At 38.9% G+C, this 18369-nt stretch overlaps 1 protein-coding gene across 1 annotated transcript in view; it reads right to left on the bottom strand.

Annotated features, from left to right (window-relative positions):
* The window catches only part of LOC139310083 (E3 ubiquitin-protein ligase TRIM11-like), a 61447-nt gene extending 44155 nt beyond the window's left edge, over positions 1–17292 (bottom strand). Inside the window, 2 exon segments of the mRNA XM_070934240.1 lie at positions 9859–10089; positions 17176–17292. Coding sequence (XP_070790341.1) covers positions 9859–10089; positions 17176–17292 — 348 coding nt within the window.
* Between the last annotated feature and the right edge of the window lie 1077 nt (positions 17293–18369).

The raw sequence follows: 18369 nt of genomic DNA, 5'->3' as shown, positions 1-18369 counted from the left end.
AATAGAGACAAATTCAGTTACAAGTAATCTTCAGTTTATGACTATTTGTTAGCAACCAGTTACAATAGCTCTCAAAAAACTGACTTACAGCCATTTTCCCACTTAACATCTGTCACAGTGTCCCTGTACTCACAATTCGGGTGCTTGGCAACCAAACATAATAATTGATCATATCAAATATTGCTAATTATATTGTGTTGAGGTTGTCTGAGGAAATGCCTAAAAAGCCCTGAAATACTTTACGTTGTCTTTACAATAAAATACTGCGAAATAAAGAAAGACCTTTCTAAAATAGGAAAACTGCTGGAGGAGCTGCTGATCTCTGAATCTGTAAAGAAAAGGGTGGATTTACTTACTTCTTCAAGATGCTTCCAATGTCCTAAAAAATAAAGAGAGGAAGCACTGAAAGGAGCCATTTCCTAGGCAGAAAATTAAATTCTTACAGTCTCAAAATACATAAGTGAAATGTCTGTACAACCAGACACTAACAGACATACAAAATACTTCAATTTTTTTAAAAAATCAGTTGCTCTTCCCCCCCCCCTTTTTTTAGAGTGGTATTGTTTTTACTTTCTTGTCTAAGAAAAATTAGACCCAGATTGAATCCAACACAATTACAGAAGATATATATTTATATATAAAACATGATAGCAAAAAGAAAAGACTATTTGAAAAACAAAATAGTACATCAATAGGATTAAAAAAATTCCCTGCATTTATGCTTCCAGAATGAAGGCACTTTGGAAAATCCAGGTGGTTATAATACTTTGAAGAAGGTGATCAGTGTTGGGTTTCTCCTTGGCCTGGAGATTAAGGGGAGGGGAAGACCCTACAAAGAATACCCACCACCACTTCCCCTAATAGGGGATAGGAACCCTAAGCAGGCATTCCTAAAATTGGAAGAATATATAGACAATTGACCAGAACTTTGAATTCCTGCTTTTTCTGAATTATATTATGTATCTGTAATATTAGCCATTACAGGTAGTCCTTGACTAAACAGTTCATTTAGTGACCATTCGAAGTTACCACGGCACTGAAAAAAATTCTTTATGATCATTTTTCACACTTAAGGCTCTTGCAGAAAAAGAGGATACAGAATACTATAAAATTTGGTAGAGATGGTATGAGTGGTTGGAGGAAAAGAAAAATGAAGACACCAAAGAAAGGGGTGGCCTGGGATTACCAGACTGGCAAACCTATTACACTGCAACAGCCTTAACTTGGATTAAAGATTGGATGACACTCAAAGATAAACGAACATTAGCACTAGAAGGATTCGACCTGTCCAAAGGCTGGCACGCATTCTTATGGGAGGAAAAGCCCAGACAACATGAACACTTCAGGAGACACTATATTAGAGGAGCATTGGCAAAAATTTGGACTGAAATAAGGAGAAAACACTACGACAAAATCCCAAGATGGCTATCAACCATGGAAGCCCAAATTTACCTGAACACAATGGATATAGACAAGATGAAAACCTACGACGAATTGTTGAACACAGAAGGAGATATAAAAACAACAGAGGAATTGAGACAACAGAGCACGGATATTGATTGGTGGACGTATCTACAGATAAAATCAAGATATAAAAGCGATATGAAAAAATTTGGAATTCAAAAAGAAAGAAATGAATTAGATAAAATTATAATGCAATCAGATGACAAATTAATAACTAAAATATATAATTATTTGCTTAAATACAAATTGGAAGAAGAAGTGGTGAAGGAAAACATGATTATTTGGGCCAAAAATTTTGGATACAATATTAATCTAGAAAAGTGGGAAAAAATGTGGAAAGTAAATACTAAACTGACAATGTCCGTGCCCTACAAAGAAAATACAAAGAAGATGTTTTATAGGTGGCATCTCCCACCTGCACGGTTGGCAAGGATGTTTCCCAATACCAATCAGAATTGCTGGAAATGTAAAATACAGAAGGGGACCTACTACCACATGTGGTGGTCATGCCCAAAAGTCAAAAAATGTTGGAAAACAATTCAAAGTCAGCTGGAAGAAATCACCACCCAAAATGTGCCCCTCAGACCGGAAACATACTTATTAGGAATACTGACAAAGGATTATAAAAAAGAGACACAATACTTAATAATACACATCCTAACCGCTGCTAGAATCATTTTCGCACAAATGTGGAAATTGGAAGATACGCCACCAGAAGAAAAAATAATACAAAAAACAATGGAATGTGCGGAAATGGATAAACTGACCAAAGAAATACAGGGAAAAGAAGACTCAGACTATTACTTAACTTGGCAAAAATGGTACAACTGGTTAGATAAAAAGAACACGAAATAAGGGAATACCACCCAATGATACCAAAACAAGGAAACAAAATGAAATATCGTTATATAAACACTGATATATGATGAAGGATAATATGTACAGATATATTGATATATAATTACCGAAGTAGCTCTACTTTCAAAGCTCAAGTTTTATGACTTGATTTCACTGTATAGTTAGTTTATGTATAGTTGTTTAAATGTCTATGTTTGTATATGTATGTTTGTCTATAATAAAAAATTAAAAAAAAAAAAGAAAAATGAAGAAGAAAAATAAGGGGGAGATCAAGAAATGTCCAAAAATAATGGGAAAAATTGGTAAAATACAATTTAGTGATTGAAATGAAAAAGAGAAATATATTGTAAATGAAATGATGGGGACAGATAGTAATTTGGAATGAGATGAAGTAAAATTTGTGGAAATAGTAAATAATAAGGAAGGACCACTATGAAAAAGCTGTAAAAAGAGTCTTGTATATAAGTGTTGTATGTCTTGTATTGTTTTACTGTGTTATAAATATTTTTTTTTTTTTAAAAAAAGACTCTTACCCCATGGTCACATGATCAAATTCAGCCACTGGGCAACCGATTCATATTTATGACGGTTGCAGCGTCCTGGAGTCATGTGATCACCATTAGTGACCTTCTAACAAGCAAAGTCAATGCGGAAGCCGGATTTATTTAACAAACGTGTTATTAACTTAACCACTGGAGAGATTCACTTAACAACAGCGGCAAGAAAGGTTGTAAAATGGGGCAAAATTCACTTAACAACTGTTTCACTCAGCAACAGAAATTTCGAGTCCAAGTGTGCTGATATGTCAAGGACTACCTGTAGTCTTCATACCTTCCAGTCTCCTTTCCATAGAAAGAGTCAAAAAGTTTACTAAATGAGGAGTTGAAAAAAAGATTTTCAACTTGACCGAATGCAGCCAGAATCCTACATGCAGACATGGACATATATATCAATCCCCACAAGAGAAGAATGGATGGAAAAAGTGGAGCTAGAAAAAATGAAAAAATTGACTGCTTTAATTAGATATAACCTGTTGTTTCTAAACTGCTGCTTCTTGGAAGCTGCTTCTAAACTTTGTGCTCGAGATAGAAAAAGATGAATTCTTTAAAACGTTGAGGCTGTAATTTTATTTTGTATTTTACTGTGCAGAAAAAAAGTTGAGAGACTTTTTTTTCTTTTTCCTTTATCCTACACATCTTTCCCATTCTTTTCCTTCTCCATTTCCCTATTTTCTTTATTTCCATTGGTACTTTTCACTATTATAATTTTGATTAAATTTATGAAAGAAAAAAAAAAGGAAAGAGTCAAAAAGAGTATTCTATGGAGGGGCTAAAGAATGCAGAGAGGAGCAATGAAGATGGTAAGAGGCCAGGAAGTCAAACCATATAATGAATGGCTAAGGGAACTCGGTATGCTTAGCCTAAGGAAGAAAAGGCTTATGGGAGACACTGTTGCAATATTTTTAGGATCAGACTCAATAATAATAATAAGAGTTAAAGGTTTAAATATATATCTCTTTAATTATAACAGGCATTCTATATTTGCTGAATATTCACAGATAGAAGCAAAGAAAATGGTGAAGGTGGCTCCTTATATATACAAAGGGTGGAGCTAATAGTGGGAGTGGTGAATTATGAATACATTAAGAATCAAAGAATAAGTTAACCCCTGACATCCCATTTATACACTATTTACACATTAGGGAATAAGGCATTTACATCTGACAAATCCCCCTCTAAATGCCGATTCGCTATACAACACCAATTACATTCAGATTCAGGACAATATAAGACATACAATTTAGAAGTTAAATATTTGTGCTGTTTAGAAGATAAAGGCTTCGTCAATATGTCAGCTAATTGTTCAGAAGTATCACAATGTACTGCTTTGATAAATCCATCTTGAGACAATTGTCTCACATGCTTAAATTTTATATCTATATGCCTGGACCTTTGTCCAATGGCATCGGATCTAGATATTTCAATGGCCGCTTTATTGTCTTCATGCATAACAAAAGGTAAAGCAGGTTTTTTCCAAACATCTGAAATTAAATCATTGAACCATACAAGGTTATTTGCAGCTTTGGATAAACAAACATATTCCGCTTCTGTGGTTGAAGTGGCTACTAACTCTTGTTTACCAGTGTACCAGTAAACTGGACAGTCATTTAAAAGAAAAATATAACCAGAAGTACTTTTTCTGCATGATACGTCTCCAGCCCAATCCGCATCTGCGTAACATGTAAGCTTTGGTTCTTTATTGTCATTAGGTTCTAATACTAAGCAAAAATCTAATGTACTTTTCAGATATCTTAAAATTCTTTTGACAGCTTCCCAGTGATACATTGTTGGTTTGCTGACGTGTCTTGATAATAAATTGAGTGGTAATGCGATATCTGGCCTAGTCCAATTAGATATATAAAGAAGTGAACCTATTATTGATCTATAAAATGTATTATCCTTAAATTCAGGAGAAGATTCATCAGTATTCCTAAGGAAATCAGTTTGCATAGGAGTGTCACAGGGTTTGGCATTGTTTAAATTGCATTTGTTTAGAAGTTCAATAATCTTATCCCTCTGAGTAAGTTTGAATCCCCTTCTAGTTTTATTAATTTGTACACCAAGGTATTTGTTTACCTTACCTAGAGATTTCAATGAGAAATGTTCATTTAACTTGTTTACAAAGGTTTCTCTTCTCTCTTTGTGTTTTCCTATATATAAAATATCATCTACATAAATCAATACAAATTCAATGTAATCATCACCCTTTTTAACAAAGAAACAGTTATCAGCGGTGGTAGCGTTGAAATCCATGGTCTTAAGTACTTTTACCAAGCAATCGTACCATCTTTTACCAGATTGCTTTAATCCGTATAAACTCTTGTTCAATAGCCAAATTTCGTTTTTATTAGTGTATTGACTGTGAGGTGCTCTTACATATATTTCCTTATCTAGTTTTGCGTGTAGATACGCAGTCTGTATGTCATATTGAAATATATCAAGATTGAGTGCAGATGCTACTACTAGAGCTGTTTTGACACTCTCTGTTCTTACTGTGGGGGAGTATGTGTCAGTATAGTCCTCTGGATATTTTTGTGCATAACCTTGTGCAACTAATCTAGCTTTGTATAGAGTATTGCCTCCTTCTAGGTTCTTAATTTTATAAATCCACCTGGTACCAATAATTGTTTTATCTTTAGGTGCAATTGCAGGTGTAAATACATTTAATCCTTGCAAACTTTCCATCTCCTTTTTCATAGCTAATTCCCATTTTTCTTTTTCTTCACGAGGGAGTTTTAATACTTCCTCATATGTATTAGGTGTTATTTGATCACCATCCATATGCATTATGTAATCTCTGTATTTATTTGGTATTTGATTTCTGTTGTTTCTAATGGCTCTTTCAGGTTTGCTATGGTTGTCATGCAAATATCTTGCTTCTTTTTTTGTTAGTGTGTCTGTCTTTATTTTGTGTTGACTATTTGTCCAAGTTTTGGTTTTGTTTTTATATTTGTTGATATTTTGATTTTCTATGGTCCCTTCCTCATGAGATTTAGTATCTTTGCACTTATTTGGAAATATTTCATTAAGATGTAATTTAGACCAGTTGGCCTGTTCATGGAACACAGCTGTTCTGGAAACTATAAATTTGTTATTATTATCAATGAATCTGTACCCTTTAGTGCCAGTTTCATATCCCATAAATCTTAGTCTTCTGGACACGTTTTCTCCCTTTCTTCTCAACTGTTTAGGTATGTGTACGTCTGCAGTGACTCCAAATATGTGCATGTGTGCTAATTTTGGTTTCCTATTATACATCACTTCATATGGTGTCTTATTCACAATACTGGACCAGGTTCTATTTTGAGTGTAATTTGAATAATGTAAGGCTTCTGACCAAAATTGTTTGCTTAAGCCAGCATCCTCTAATGTGCACCTAATCATGGTTTGTAATGTGGAATTTTTTCTCTCTGCAATCCCGTTCTGGAACGCAGAAAATGGACTAGACGTGTAATGTAGCATTCCTCTATCCTTTAACCATTGGGAGAATTCTTTAGACATGAATTCACATCCCCTATCTGTCATAATTTGTTTTATTCTGATATTATGTTGTGTTTCTATGCGTTTGTAAAATTCCTTAAATTTTTGAAAGGTTTCATCCTTGTGTTTTAATGTGTAAACAAAACCATAGCGACTGTAATCGTCTACTATTGTTAGGAAGTAACGTTTTCTATAAGTGATTGATGGAGTTAAAGGGCCAACTAGGTCCATGTGTACTAAGTCAAAAATATTGTTAGTTGATCTGGTGGATTTTCTTGGCCTGGGACTAGTTTTTAGTTTTGTAGATTTACATACTGAGCATTCCAAATAGTTTTCACAATTTTTTATTTTGACACCTTCTGCGTGTTCAGTCATTTTTTGAACTACAGGAAAACTTGCATGTCCTAACTTCCTATGTAAGATGTGGGCACACTCATCATGAATTGGTTTACCTATTTTTGGTTTCTTTTCATTGTGTGTATTTGCGTGATCATGAGATATTTTACACTCATCATTGTCACTGTTACTAATATTTTCATTATTTGCTTCAATACAATCTTCCATATTTGAATCAATGTTATGTAACCATCTTTCTTTTGTTACCAGATAGGGTAGTCCTCCTTTAATCATCACAGTGCCTATATTTGTTTTATTCTTCTCTAAAGTTGCTTTTCCCTTTGAGAAAACTATATTAATGTCAGAATCTCTACTTAGTTTTATGGCACTTAGTATGTTATGAGGTATTTCTGGTATTAACAATACCCCCTCTATTTTTCCTAGACCAGGCAAGGTCACATTCCCTCTGCCTAATACTTGAACCTTTTCTTGATTAGCTACCTTTATTACAAATTTATCTTCTGTAAATGAGGACAATATATTTTTATTATTAGTGGTGTGATTAGTTGCCCCAGAATCAATAAGCCAATTATTGTTCTCATTTGGTTGTGTTTTTGTGCTGTCTTGTTTATTTAGTCCATTCAGTGAACCAGATTTTCTCTCTTTTGAATTTTCTCTGCCCCCTCTATTTTCTCTGTAATGTGGTGGGCTTCTATATCTATGTCTATCTATGGAAGACTGTCTATAATTGTATTTATTCCTATATTCTGACCTGTGTCTTTCTTTGAGAATTTTAGGACAATCTCTTCTATTATGTTCCCTAGACCCACAATTGTGGCATTTAAAAGTTTCATTATATTTTTCTTGGAAAGCTACTTTCCTAAAAGATTTGTGCTCTGTGTGATTGCTATAACGATTTTTTCTTGAATTGTCTTCTGCTATCAGTTTGTTTGATAGACTTTCTATGGATAAATATCCTAGATTGATGGTGTCTAAATGTGACATAAAACTATCCCATGATGAATCAAGTGAATTGATAATAACACTTTTCATTGTTTGATCTGAAATCACTTCCCCCCTCAAATGCAGCTCAGCTCTTATTTTGTTTAGAGATATTAAATGCTCACTTATGGAAACCCCTGGTTTTACTCTAGAAGAAAAGAAATCTTTAGATATTCTTGTGGTGGTAGCTACACTATCGCTGTGAAACAAATTAAACATGCATTGAATTATTTCTGAAACAGTTAGATTTGGTTTGATGCTATGATACATTGCAGGAGACACACTAGATATTATTAGGAAAAATGCTCTATGGTGTAAACAATCTATTTTTAAAGTCCAAGGTCTTCTTGGGGGACTAGTGATAAAAAATAATAAATTTTCTTTCATAAAGACAACCTGGAGCTGTTGGTACCATTCTTGCAAATTAATGCCATCAACCCTTAGTTTTGGGAAGTCACTGGGTAAGTTTCCCACATTATTTTGTCCATTACTTACAACCTGAGGTAGTCCGTGGTCTCGCAAGTGTAGGAAATTGCAAAACGGCATGGGGATGCTCGCAACGAGTCTGCGCGGTTCTCTGGCTAGTTCAAGTCTTTCCGGACCATCTGCGTAGTTTCGCACATGCGCGTTGCTCATTTCTTCTTTGGCGTCGTCGTGGAAGGTTCTCTCCATTGCGGCTCGCTCGCTCTGCTCTTCTTCAGATGAGTCGGTCTCTGGTTCGGTCTTAGGAGTTTTGATGGCGGCGATTGCTCTTCTTTTTCTTTTGGGTGCGTTGACACTTGCTTCGGTCTGTGGTGTAGGACGGAATCGACATGGCTCTCTGGGTTCGGGCGTCGTCGCTCTTGAAGTCAGGATGGGAGCGTGCAGTTCTTGAGGTATCGGCTTTTTCGCTTGCTTCTTCGTTGGCGCTTTGGAAATTTTTAATTTTGGCCCAAATGCAGCAAAAAGCGTCTTCATTGCTGACTTTACTTGAGATTTCGTTGAGTCGTCTTCATTTTCTGATTCTGGCTCTTCCGAAGAGTTTGAATCTTCCTTCTCACTTTCGTTGTCTGATAACGTTTTTCGCGCCAGAAATTTTGAACTGAGCATTTTGATTGGCTCTGCTTCGTTCACTTTGGAGGCTTGTTGAAACCAAGATGGCTGCCATTCAAAATTTCGCGCGGGATTACATTTTTTCTTTTTCATAATGACTTTCTCTGTAGTCATATCACTCACAATTTTTTGGTCTTTGGGTTTCTCTTTAGCGATGTTTTTCTCTCTCGCTGCTCCGCTGTTCCTCAGCATTTCTTGGAGGTTCGCGATGAGGCTTTCATCATTCTTCTGGCTTTTTAATAGTTTTAATATCTCTGACCTGAGTTCGTTATTTTCTATTTCGATTTCCTCCTGGTCATCATTTTCATTTATTAATTCTTCTTCTTCAGTGGTGTATTCTTCGGATTCTCTCGAAATCGCGTTTGTGGATTCGTTGATTATTTCTTGTTCAGTTTCTATTTCTTTGCTGTAGGCCCTGGTGTTGGGCCTATCTTTCTTAGACATGTTTAAGTAGTTATTGAGTCAATTAACCATCCTCTGCTACCAGCTTGTTGCAATATTTTTAGGATCAGACTCAATAATAATAATAAGAGTTAAAGGTTTAAATATATATCTCTTTAATTATAACAGGCATTCTATATTCGCTGAATATTCACAGATAGAAGCAAAGAAAATGGTGAAGGTGGCTCCTTATATATACAAAGGGTGGAGCTAATAGTGGGAGTGGTGAATTATGAATACATTAAGAATCAAAGAATAAGTTAACCCCTGACATCCCATTTATACACTATTTACACATTAGGGAATAAGGCATTTACATCTGACAGACACAACCGCCATCTTCCAACACTTGAAGGGCTCTCATAGGGAAAAGGGGTGGAAGCTCATCTGGAGTTGCAAGCTAAAATAAGGAAGAATTTCCTGACAGTGAGAAGTATTTATCAGTGGAACAGCCTGCCTCCCTGAGTTTTGTGTGCTCCATCACTGGAGGATTCCAATAATAGTTTGGACAACCATTTTTGGGGGATGGTTATGACGTCTCCTGCCTTGAGTAGAAGATTGGACCAGAAGACCTCCAAGGACCCTTCCAGCACTAGGATTCTATGATCTCAACTTCCTGACTGACCTGTAAGAGTTTGCTGGCTGGCTGCTGAAGCTTCTCTTCTATCTCCTGGATGAGATGGTCAAGGGAGCCCAGTTCCTCCATGTGCTTGGCCAAACCCTTCTCCTTTCTTGCCATAATATCCTTCTCTGTCTCTTCCATTTGAGTCAATAGAAGCTTCTCCTGTCCTTCTAACCAGAGTTGTAGCTCTCTGAATTCAGCCACTCCATTTTTCTTCACTTCTTTGATGAGGTCCTAGAACAAGAAAGAGAAAAAACAAAAGTCATAATTTTATTTTTAATTGTTTTACTTAATTATTTTTACTTTTATTTTAATTGTTACAATAATTAAACAGATTCCTTGAAGAATCCAGAAGTGAGGTGGGAGAATATCCGAAGCAAACAAAAAACCCATTTGATAATAAAAGGCGTAGGGGGGAAAGGATTTTTTTTTTAAAGGCTCTAGTTTAATGATCTCTCATGAAAATTTTCTTGGCAATCAGGGATTCCAAAAAAAGAGACAGAAACATGTTTGTGTTCACAATTTTTTCAATTGGACGAAATATGGTTTGTATTAATTTATTAAACAAAATAAACCCATTGTATAAAGCATGGCTCATGGGATAGGGGCACTTAACCCAACTGTGACTCATTCAGCCAATGGTGACATCTTAGTCCCCAGGTTAAGATCACGTTCTGTGCCCTAACACCGTCTTTAACTTTAACCAGTGAGATGGTTCCGCCCCAGTTGGCACCCAGAGTGGCCTCATTTTGGCACCAGGTGAAAACTCTTCTCTGTTGGGAGGGAGGGAAGGATGGAGGGGAAGGAAGGAAGGAAGGAAGGAAGGAAGGATGGAAGGAAGGAAGGAAGGAAGGAAGGAAGGTATCACTAATAGGATTGAGGCTACTATAATACTACTAAACAGATTTTGGGCCTGGAAACTATAGAGACCTAATTTCCATAACATTCACAACTAAATGGGAAGGGACAGACTTCAACTCAATCCTGCCAAGACCGAGTGGCTGTGGGTACCGGCATCTCAGTTCATAGGAGAGGTTCCATCGTTGGCTATAGGGAGTGAAGTTTTACCCCCTGTAGACAGGGCATGCAACTTGGGTGTCCTCCTGGACTCACGGTTGAGTCTAGAAGATCATATAGACGTGACCAGGGAGGCATACGCCCAGATCCGTCTGGTGCGCCAGTTGCGTCCCTACTTGGATCGAGATGCCGTACGCACAGTTACTCATGTGCTAGTCACTCATGATTTGACTACTGTAACGCTCTCTACATGGGACTGCCCTTGAGGACCACTCAGATGCTTCAGCTGGTACAAAATGCAGCCGCGCGGGTTGTGATGGGAGAATCCCGATATTCCCATGTTACATCTCTCCTGCGCGACTTGCATTGGTTGCCGGTTGCCCTCCGGGTTAGATTCAAGGTGCTGGTGATGACCTATAAAGCCCTACATGGCTTAGGCCCAGGATATTTGGCAGACCACCTGCAGCCAGCAATGACATCCCATCGCCCAGTTCGTGCCCATGGAGAGGGTCTGCTCAGGGTGCCGTTGGCCAGACAGTGTCAGCCGTTGGCCCCCAGGAGTAGAGCCTTCTCTGTGGGTACACCCACCCTCTGGAATCAACTCCCCTTGGAGCTCCGGGTGGCTCCTGACCTTCGCACCTTCCGCTGTGAATTAAAAACTTGGTTATTCAAGTTCCCCGACCTGGACTGATGGGGCTTTTACAGGTTTTTAAATTTTAGTTGGTTTAAATAGATTTTAACTCTGTTCTATGGCTTTGTGGATTTTATTGTTGTGAGCCGCCCTGAATCCATTGGAGATAGGGCGGCATATAAGCTAAATAAAATAAATAAATAAATAAATAAAATCTCTTTTTAATATCCCATATATATGTTGCAGGAAAACCTTCAACCTAGAAGTTTAACATTTTATCATCTAGTGTGGTAAAGGAAGTACTGTATAGCAAAATCCTATCTAATTTTTTAAAGTCTGTATTCTAACTAGTAAAATCACTGAAAACATTTCTCTATATCTTGCTGTAGCATCCTTTTTTATACTAATGGACACTCTTAGGTAACAATTCTATTCCTAGATAACTTCTTGCCCCCAATTGGGGTCTGAACCTGGTGCTGAGGCCAATGAAGGATAATAAGAAATATCATCTAATAAACATTTTACTAATAATTCTACAACTTGTTTTATTGATCTCTAGCTGTCCCTATTCTTAAGCCTTGGCTAATGAATGCTCCAGGAGTTATCTAATGCACCTTTTATTTGCTGCAGACCATCTTTATTCCTAACTTTTAGCTGAGGTCTGCAAGTTGTCTAACTCTTGTTACTTTTATCAGCTTTCTAACTACCCAGAATTGTTACAAGCTTTACACATGCATATTTCCTGTGGATAAGCAGTCTTTGTTCTTGCCAGACAGACTCCACAATTAGAGGCTTCCTGACTTACTTTCAAGTGTGTGCCATGACCTGGTTTTATTTTAGCAGACAGCCCATCATCCCCCCGACTTTGAATCTGAAAACTATTTAATTTTCCAAGATTCACCCAACATCAATATCCCTGTACTGGGAGACCCCATTGATTTCCTCCACTGCCTGTATACTTTGCATGGCATTATTGAGGGTCCAAAGGGGTAGTAAGGGGTTGGTAGTTCTTCAGGTACTTTCTGGATCGTTCAAGGTCCCTCTGGTTTCTAATCTTCCTTTCAGGTAAAGTGGGTATAATATAGGTGGGTGGGAGGAGCACAGTTACATAACAAATCATGTAGTCTCATCCTGACAGTAGTTAAGTCTACTTGGCTTAATATCTTAGCCTTCACATACACACACCCCAATCAGCTAGTGGTAATAATTGGCTAACTCTCCTAATTCTAGTGTGGGGAGCTACAAATACCTTTTGGGGAAATTTCCTAATTGAGAGAAGACCTATGGGAGATGGTAGTTCTCCTCTCACGCAACGATGTTTCCGGAGGCTTTTGTTTCCAGAACAATAACTTAAGTCCCAGCTCTTCTACTGAGGAAGTCACAGGCTGCGCAGTCCAAGAATCAGATGGTGGGTATTTCGTCACTCTGGAAGTGATCTATCCAAGATGCCAGGCCTTCCACTTTTAGTGCCACATGGGTGGTCAGAAGCACTTGAAACGGTCCCTTCCACTTCTGATCCAATGAGGTTGTTAATCCCCATATCTTTACAAGCACCCAGTCTGCAGGCTGAAATGGATGTACTGGACGATCTAGTCCAGGGTATTGATTTTCCTGCAGATAACAGGAAAGAAAACTCATAACCCCAGCGAGTTGTCTTATATATTGGTACAAGGTTAGTTCACCCACCAGTGGGATGGAGGTCTCTGCCTTTAGGGAGGGATGTGGTTGCCCAAAAAGGGCCTCAAAAGAGGCTCAAGCCCATTCGCTGTCGAGGTGCAATGTGCAGGCCTAACAACATGAGTGGCAAAGTTTGCAATGACAGGTGAGCCTCCTGGCATAAGTGAGCTAGCTGTTGTTTTTTTAAAATCATTACCTTTTTCTGCCATAGGACTACTTGCCAGGTGGTAGACTGAGTAAAGCTTCCGAGTGATGTTTAACTGTTCACACAAACCTTGGCTGTGAAATATGGGTCACAATCAAAGGATATACTATTTGGCAGCCCAAACCCAGGAATGATTTCTTCCAGTAGGACATTTACTACTTCATGCTCTCTATTAGTCCTGCAAGCAAAAGCCTCAGGCCATCCTGTGAAGGTCCATGCTAGTCCCACAACATACTCAAAAGCTTGCTTTCTAGGTAATTCAGTGAAGTCTATTTCCCAAATTGTCCCTGGGTAGTTGCCTTTAAGTTGGACTCCTAAGGGGTGGGCGCCTGGCTACTTTTGGATTATTTCTGGCATAGATCAGACAAACTGCTACAGCTTGGGAGGCTGCGGAATAGAGACCCTTGTCTACTACACAGCATGTCACTTAGTCTACCAGTCCCTTTGACCCCCCATTGTGTGCTGGCATATATTTGTTATAAATGAATTCTCTGAAGTGTATTTGGTAGAATAGGTCTGCCCACCACCCATCCTTCCTCTCCCTGCCTCCAACTGATGTGGCCCATGTCCTACCCTTGGGAGTACAAGGGAGTGGAGAAGTGGGTAGGGAGAAATAGGAATGAGGTAGGCTGTTCATTCTAAGTGTGGTAGGGAGGCTTCCTTAGCAGCTCCATCTGCAGCCCAATTTCCTTTTGTGTAAAGGGGAATCTTAGAATGTCCCTTGACATGTAAGACTGCTACTTGTTTTGTTTGCCAAGCAGCCTCCAATACTTTTAAAATTTGTGGGCTATATTTAACGGTTGATTCTCTTGGATTTAATAATTTACTATTGCAATGCTCTCTACATGGGGCTCCCCTTGAGGAGCACCCGGAGGCTCCAACTGGCGCAGAGTGCGGCCGCGCGGGTGGTAATGGGAGCGACATGGCGTTCCCATGTAACACCCCTCCTGCGCGAGCTGCACTGGCTCCTGGTGGTCTTCCGGGTGCGCTTCAAGGTTTTGGTTACCACCTTTAAAGCGCTTCATGGCTTAGGACCTGGGTACTTGCGGGACCGCCTACTACCACCAATAGCCTCCCACCGGCCGGTACGCTCCCATAGAGAGGGGCTCCTCCGGGTGCCGTCAGCCAAACAATGCCGACTGGTGGCCCCCAGGGGGAGAGCCTTCTCTGTGGGGGCACCTACTATCTGGAACGAGCTCCCCCCAGAGATACGGAGGATCCCGGATCTGTGCACCTTCCGCTGCGCTTTAAAGACCTTACTATTTCACCAGGCGGGCCTGGCCTAATTTTCTCCCTCTTTTATAAAAGATTTTTAATTTTAAAATATTTTTTAAATATCTTTTAGTATTTTATACATTCAATTTTAAATTGGTTTTAAAAGTTTGGGGTTTTAAATTTGTCGGGGCCAAAATTATTTAATTTGATTTTATTCTACTTTTAAATTTTGTATGTATGTGTTTTATTGTTTGGCTATGCACCGCCCTGAGTCCTTCGGGAGTAGGGCGATATAGAAATCAAATAAAATCAAATAAAAATAAATAAATAAAATAATCCTCTTTCCTTCCATAAGGCTCCATGGGCACGCAAGGCTCCAAAGGTATATTTGCTTTTAATGTTTGTCCCACAGCCAGCTGTAAGGCTCTAGTTAGAGCAGCGGTTCTCAACCTGGGGGTCGCGACCCCTTTGGGGGTCGAATGGCCATTTCACAGGGGTCGCCAAAGCCCTCTCTCGCCCCCCCCCATGCCTTCACTCACCCTCACCCTCTGTTGGATCGCCGGTCGCTTACCCCGCCCACTCCCAATCTATTGCTGACTCCTGATGGCTAGAGGGAAACAAACCGTTTAAATTCTTGCCGGGGGGCTTCAAAGGGCCGCCCTACAGCTGATCAGTGTTAAAAGAAAACAAATGAGAAGACCGGTGCCTGCAAAAATAGAAAAAAACAGCCCCTTTCAGCTTCAGCAAAGGTTAATTACCATAAGTTGATTTGATCAGCCTCCGGACTCTCAGCTGTTTTGCGGAGGGCTCCGTTGCTAGCTGCAAAGAGAGGAGCAGATTTTTTTTTCCCTAGCTATGCTGAAAAACGAAACTGAAAGTAAAACAGGGTCTTTGCTGCAACGTGACAAAAGGCAGAGAGGCAGAGAGAGATTTCTTCTTCTTTTTCCTCACCAAAAAAGGTAGGTGCAAAACTGCAAACAATGGGAAATTTAGGGCAAAAGAGGAGGTTCAAGATTTTAAAACACAAAAGAAAAAAAGCTCTATTTAACTAGGGAATTGTAATAGAGATACTATTAATTGTATATTGTGTTGAAAGCAGAAATGGTTAAGTTGTGGTTTGGAGGAATATATAGGGGAAATTATTTGGTTTATTATTATTGGTAAATATAATTAATTGATTAAGAAATTGGATTGCATGGAAATAATTGGAATATTCATGTTCATATTGATTGATATAAAAAAGGATAGTTATATAACTAATTGATTTATATTAAAATGTTGAATTTGTATTAAACAACTGTATTACATAATTACATAATTAACCAATGTGAGGATGGATATAAAAATAGATGACAATGGGAAGGGGTATAATATAGAATAGAAGGGAAAAATTGAATTTGATTAAGATTAGAGGTGAGGATGAAGGGTAATATTGGTTTTTTAAAAAAATAGATGAGGAATAAATATGGCAAAAAGAAAATATAGAAATTGTAAATTTAATTGAAATGACTAAACACTGTTTAAATTTGTGAACCTGCCAAATACTCTGTTCAAAGAAAATATATTGTATGTTTGTATGTGTGTTTCTAATTATTGCTATTTATTCATATTTGTTCTCTTTTATTCTTTAAAGTTTAACAATTCATTCTTTATCTTAATATCTTTATATTTGTTTGGGGTTGGTTTTCTTCCCTTTCATCTTTTTTACTGTACATCAATCTTTCTCCTCAAACCTACCACCTCTCTCTTTTCTTTCCTTCTTACTTTCTCTTCCCCCCTTCTTCTCCTTCCTACTTCCTCTTTCTTTCTCCTTCTCCTCCTCTCTTCCTCCCTCTCTTACCCTCACTCCTACTCTCATTTCCCTTCCCTTCCTTCATCCCTCTCTATTGCTGTATCCTTTTATGCATATGGACTACTCAGAGGGCTGAAAAAGTTATTTTTGACTGGTCCTCACACTTTTGACCAGTCCTCGAACTTACGACTGTCCTCACATTTTACATTTTTGCCCTATCTTGTCACCATGGTGAAGAGAAGCAGTTGTGAAATGAGTGACACGGTTGTTAAGAATGCTACAATGGGCATGATAACCAGTCATAAGTGCAAAGACCAGTCAAAAGTGCGAGGACCTGTCAGAAATCACTTTTTTCAGCCCTCTGAGTAGTCCCTATACACATAGCCATGGCCACCCGGTCACATGACCAGCTAGCCACGCCCACCCGGTCACATGACCTACAAGCCACACCCACATAAGCCACGCCCACAGAACCAATAGTAAAAAAATTTAAAACACACCTCTGGTTGGGGGTCACCACAACATGAGGAACTGTATTAATGGGTCACGGCATTAAAAAGGTTGAGAACCACTGAGTTAGAGTGACCAGTTCAGCCAGTTGGGCAGAAATGTTTACTGGTAATGGGTTGACTTCTCCAACTTCCCATGCTGTCACCACTGCATATCCGGCCTTTCTCTGGCCTTCTACCATAAAGCTACCAGCATTCACAGTCAGCATTTGGGATCGACTGATCACAAGTCTACCCGTCTGCCAAGCCCCCGCCGGTAGGTCTTTGGACCTACCCTGTCCTGTAGGGACAGGGGGATAGAGAGGGACCCCTCAGACGGCTGAGAGGAACGGGCAGGTTCCTGGGGCTGGAGGCTTGCCCTCTGCGCCGGCGGCGGTGGAATGGCGGCCATGGCGGCTGGCCTGAGACCGCGGCAACCGGGATACAAGAATGTGCAAGAGGAGAAGAGGAGAAGCGTTTGAGCAGTGGGCTAGACTAGAAGACCTCCAAGGCCCCTTCCAGTTCTATTCTGATTGATTGATTGATTGATTGACCTCCAGAATTTGTGAGCCAGCTGGCTCAGGAGTTTTTGGAGCTGAAGTCTGCAAATTATAAAAAGGCCATCGGTTCCCCCCCACCCCAATTGCTAAAGGGAAAGATTTTGAAAAATCCCGGGGAGAAAGAAACATCCATTGTACAGATTGCCAAACAATTATTTTATTTTATTTTATTTTATTTTATTTTATTTTATTTTATTTTATTTTATTTTATTTTATTTTATTTTATTTTATTTTATTTTATTTTATTTTATTTTATTTTATTTTATTTTATTTTATTCGGCTTATATGCCGCCCTATCTCACAATGGACTCACAACAATAATATAAATATACACAATATAAAATAAAAATTAAAATCTAAAAAATTTAAAATTAACCCTTAAAACCATGAAAACCCCATCGTCAGTCCAGGTCAAGGGAATTAAAAAGCGAACCGGGCGATGGGATATCGTTGCTGGCTGTCAGTGGTCCGCCAAATATCCTGGTCCTATGCCATGTTGGGCTTTATAGGTCATCACCAGCACCTTGAATCTCACCCGGAGGGCAACCGGTAGCCAATGCAAACCGCGTAGGAGGGGTGTCACATGGGAGTATCGGGATTCTCCCATCGCAACCCGCGCGGCTGCATTCTGCACCAGCTGAAGCCTCCGGGTGGTCCTCAAGGGCAGCCCCATGTAGAGAGCATTGCAGTAGTCAATCTGTGAGGTGACCAGCGCATGAGTAACTGTGCGTAGGGCAATTATTATTGATCCAACCAGCTTGTTAAAGGGGAAAATGCTTTTTTTTTCAATAGGAAGAAGGAAACATTTATGGGACCAGAGGGAGTAAACCTGGACTGAAAGAGACAGTAAGAAGCCCTTGATAAAAGCCCAAAACTAATCCTGCAATTGATGGGATGTCTCAGAGATAAAGGGGAAATTAAACTCTTTT

The sequence above is a fragment of the Pituophis catenifer genome, unplaced genomic scaffold (assembly GCF_029215685.1).
Source record: "Pituophis catenifer annectens isolate HBS135680 unplaced genomic scaffold, rPitCat1.0.hap2 SCAF_2, whole genome shotgun sequence".
In the NCBI taxonomy this organism is placed as follows: domain Eukaryota; kingdom Metazoa; phylum Chordata; class Lepidosauria; order Squamata; family Colubridae; genus Pituophis; species Pituophis catenifer.
Note: the sequence above shows the minus strand (reverse complement) of the source record. Positions and strands in the feature narration are given on the sequence as shown.